General features: G+C 26.9%; 1 protein-coding gene across 1 annotated transcript in view; it reads right to left on the bottom strand.

Annotated features, from left to right (window-relative positions):
- The window catches only part of LOC125030474 (integumentary mucin C.1-like), a 12,601-nt gene extending 11,003 nt beyond the window's left edge, over window positions 1-1,598 (bottom strand). The window contains exon 1 of the mRNA XM_047620513.1: window positions 1,526-1,598. Coding sequence (XP_047476469.1) covers window positions 1,526-1,598 — 73 coding nt within the window. The remainder of the gene's footprint in view (window positions 1-1,525) is intronic.
- Between the last annotated feature and the right edge of the window lie 2,785 nt (window positions 1,599-4,383).

Below are 4,383 nucleotides of genomic sequence, written 5' to 3' on the forward strand. Positions count from 1 at the left end.
ATTTTCAAGTGAAGAAATTTCCAGAATTCCATACTCAAAATCCCATGCTTAATTAAGTGGAAAATGGTATAAAAATACTGCTTTATCGGATAACCTTCAGGCTTTTAAACCTTGGCTGACCTCGGAATAATATTTGTCACTGGCATTTGGCACTGAAAAGGTGGAGGAGGAGGAGAGTGATAATGATGATGAGGATAATGGTAATGATAATTGTAATAGTGATAATGACAATGATAATGATGACAATGATAATAGTAGTAGTAATGATAATAATGTTAATAATAATGGTAATAATAATAATAATAATAATAACAATACTGATGAAAATAATCATAATAATAATAATAATGATAATAACAACAATAATAATGATACTACTACTACTACTAATAACATTAATAATAATAATAATAACAACAATAATAATGATAATAATAATAATAATAATAAAATTAATAATAATAATAATAACAATATCAATAATAATAGTAATGATATTAATAATAAAAATAATAATAAACTAATAATAATAATGATAATATTAATATTGATTGTAATTATCGTTAGCATTACTATCAATATTATCATTATCATTATCATCATAATTATTGCCTTTTCTAACAATCATTACCATAAGGTTGATGCTAAAGTTGGAATTAGTGTTCCGACAAGAAAATCAATAGATAAAGGCAAACTATTTTTTTCTTTTCAATTCTATAGACGACGAAGTATCCTTAAAATATATTACATAATTGCTGAACAGATATCAAGGTCATTATCCTCATATCTCTCCCTATGAGTGATCTCGGGGTCAGTGAGGAATCGTGAGTATAAGAAATTCGTGCAGTGTAATATTGATGATAATGATGAATATAATAATGATGATAATGATGATAATAATGATAATGACAATAATAATAATGATATTGATAATAGTGACATTACTAATGGTGATAATGATAATGATAATGATGATGTTGATAAAAATAATGTAAAAATTATAGTAATAATAATAAAAATAATGATGATTATAATAATAATGATGATTATAATAATAATAACAATGATAATAATAATGATGATAATAATGATGATGATAAAAATAATAGTATTAATAATAGTAATATTGATAGCGATAATATTAATAATGATAACAATGATAATGATAATGATAATTATGATCATAATAGTAATAACAAAATGAAATCAATGATAATTATAATGATAATAATAAAGATAATAATTAAAGTACTGATAATGATTATGATAAATAATGAGCAATAAAAATGGGAATGATAAGAATAATAATGATGACATTAATAATAGTAGTAAAACTGGTAATAATAATAATAAGGATAATAATAATAATAATAATAATAATAATAATAATAATAATGATAATAATAATAATAATAATAATAATAATAATAATAATAATAATAATAATAGTAATAATAATGATAATAATAATAATAATGATAATATCAATATGACCTGCAATATCAAAAATATTAATGTAGGCTACTTGCTCTGTGCATGTAGCCCCACTGCTTGTAATCAACATTCAGTAATATAATTTCTCGTAATGCAGGATCCATTGACACAAATAGCTCAGGATTAATTGATTTGGCTTATCTTACAGAGAAAGAGAAAGACTGAAAGAAAGAAAGAAAATACGGTATGAAATTTGTGGGTCGAAAAGTTATAAGTTCGTTCTCCATCGAAGTCTTGCTAGTTGCTATCGAAAATTCTTCAAATGATAAACTTAGAGAGAGGGAAAACTACCATTCATTGGAAATTGTTATTGTGTTGTTTTTCCTTTGTTTATTTATTTATTTATTTATCTATTTCGTTAAGGAAATAGATTGGCGGGAAAATATGAAGACACTTTTTTTTTTTTTTTGTACAGGTATATAGCTCACAAATAAATATAAATAAATAACTATAAATTACCATGAACTATAATCATATACACACAGCCTAATTCCATAGTAATAGCAAAGACCTAAAAGCTGTCATTATCTACGTGGATGTCGTTTCACTGATGGAAAACTGGAAGGCAACCAGAACACGTTATTAACATGCTAAAGCTGACCAAGCATAGTGGGAAAAATGTAATAGATGAAGAAAGGGATACTGATAATGACAATGGTAATAAATGATAATGATGAAAATAACAATTGTCATGATAATGATGAAAATAACAATTGTCATGATAATGATGAAAATAACAATTGTCATGATAATGATGTAAAAAACAATGATACTGATAATGGTGATGATGATGAAATTATTACGATAATAATGTTAATGATGATAATGATAATGATGATACTGATGATGATGGTGATGTTAAAGATTATGATTATGATAACTGTAGTAATAATAACAATGATTATAATGATTATCACAATGAAAGTTGTACTAGACGCAGTAGTCAATGACATAATAATGATAATAAATTATAATAGTAATGATGATAACAATAATAATGATAATAGTCATAATAATAATAATAATAATTATAATAATAACAATGATAATAATAATAATGATAATAATAATAATAATAATAATAATAATAATAATAATAATAATAATAATAATAATAATGACAACAACGGTAACGGGGATAATATTGATATTGACACCAACAGTAACAACAACAAAAGGAATAATGGTAATAGCTCTGTCCCTAATAAACCAATGATAACATCTAGAATAGGGTGATCACGAGAAATCCAATTACGCAAATAATTAACAAAAAATATCAAAGCATTCTGACTCCCGGAAACTGTAATCATGAAAACATTTGTTGTGAGTGGAAAGGATGTCAATTATTATCTTAAATGATATAAAACGAATATATATATATATAATTATTTATGACTATAATATCAATAGGTGTATTATGAATATATATGTAATATTAATAATATTGCTATTACATATATTATCATATATAAAAAAATGACATAGCTCCCGCATAACACAAACCAGCGATCGCGACGATAAAACTAAACAGCAGAGGGATGCCATTGATAAAAAATAATGGCGGCAATTTACCCCTACTTTTTATCCCTCTTCTTCGTCAAAATATCGCCATTGTGTGCGATGCAATTTCAGGAATATGCAGCCCCGTAAAGCTCAAAATTTTCCTATCTGAAACAAACGCTGGGGCTGCTGGCGTGGCGGTGAAAAAAAAATATATTGTAACAAAGATGGCGGCGATATGAGAAACCATTCTACTGGCGGAGTTTAAAAGCGCCGATTTTTTTTAATTTTTTTATTGGTATGTCGTTATTACTACCGTTATCAGCTTCATTTATGGCTTTTATCGCGGTATCTAAAATTTTTATTTAAAGATGCTTCACATTTTTCGATAGTGGTTATTATCATTATTTTTATTCTTATTATTATCATTATTGCTATTATTGTCGTTATTATTATTATCATTATTACTATCATTATTATTATTGTCATTATCAGTTTATTATTATTATTATTATTATTATTATTATTATTATTATCATTATTATTATTATTATTATTATTATTATTATTATTATTATTATTATTATTGTTATCATTATTATTATTATTATTATTATTATTATTATTATTATTATTATTATCATAATTATCATTATTGTTGTTATTATAACCATTATTACCATCATTATTATTATTTTATTATTACTATTGTTATGATTATTGTTATTATCATTATTGTTATTATTTATTTATTTACCGTCATCATTATCATGATTATTATTCTTGTTATTATCATTATTTATATAATCCTTCTCATTACCATTATCATTATCATTATTATCATCATTTTCACTGAGGTTGTCATTGTCATTATCAATATCATCCTTATCATTACTCCTATATCATTATCATCATCATCATTATCATCATTATCATGAGTTTGTTGTTGTTGTAGACTTTACTGTTATTGTTATCATTGTCCTTATCATGATTATCGCACTTATCATTGTTGTTTTTGTTATCTTCATTACCAGGAGGAGGAAGAGGAGGAGGAAGAGGAAGAGGAGGAGGAGGAGGAGGAGGAAGAGGAGGAGGAGGAGGAAGAGGAGGAGGAGGAGGAAGAGGAGGAGGAGGAGGAGGAGGAAGAGGAGGAGGAGGAGGAGGAAGAGGAGGAGGAAGAGGAGGAGGAGGAGGAAGAGGAGGAGGAGGAGGAGGAGGAGGAGGAGGAGGAGGAGGAGGAGGAGGAGGAGGAAGAGGAGGAGGAGGAGGAGGAGGAAGAGGAGGAGGAGGAGGAAGAGGAGGAGGAGGAGGAGGAGGAAGAGGAGGAGGAGGAGGAAGAGGAGGAGGAGGAGGAGGAGGAAGAGGAGGAGGAGGAGGAAGAGGAGGAGG

The sequence above is a fragment of the Penaeus chinensis genome, chromosome 11, assembly GCF_019202785.1.
Source record: "Penaeus chinensis breed Huanghai No. 1 chromosome 11, ASM1920278v2, whole genome shotgun sequence".
Classification (NCBI taxonomy): Eukaryota; Metazoa; Arthropoda; class Malacostraca; order Decapoda; family Penaeidae; genus Penaeus; species Penaeus chinensis.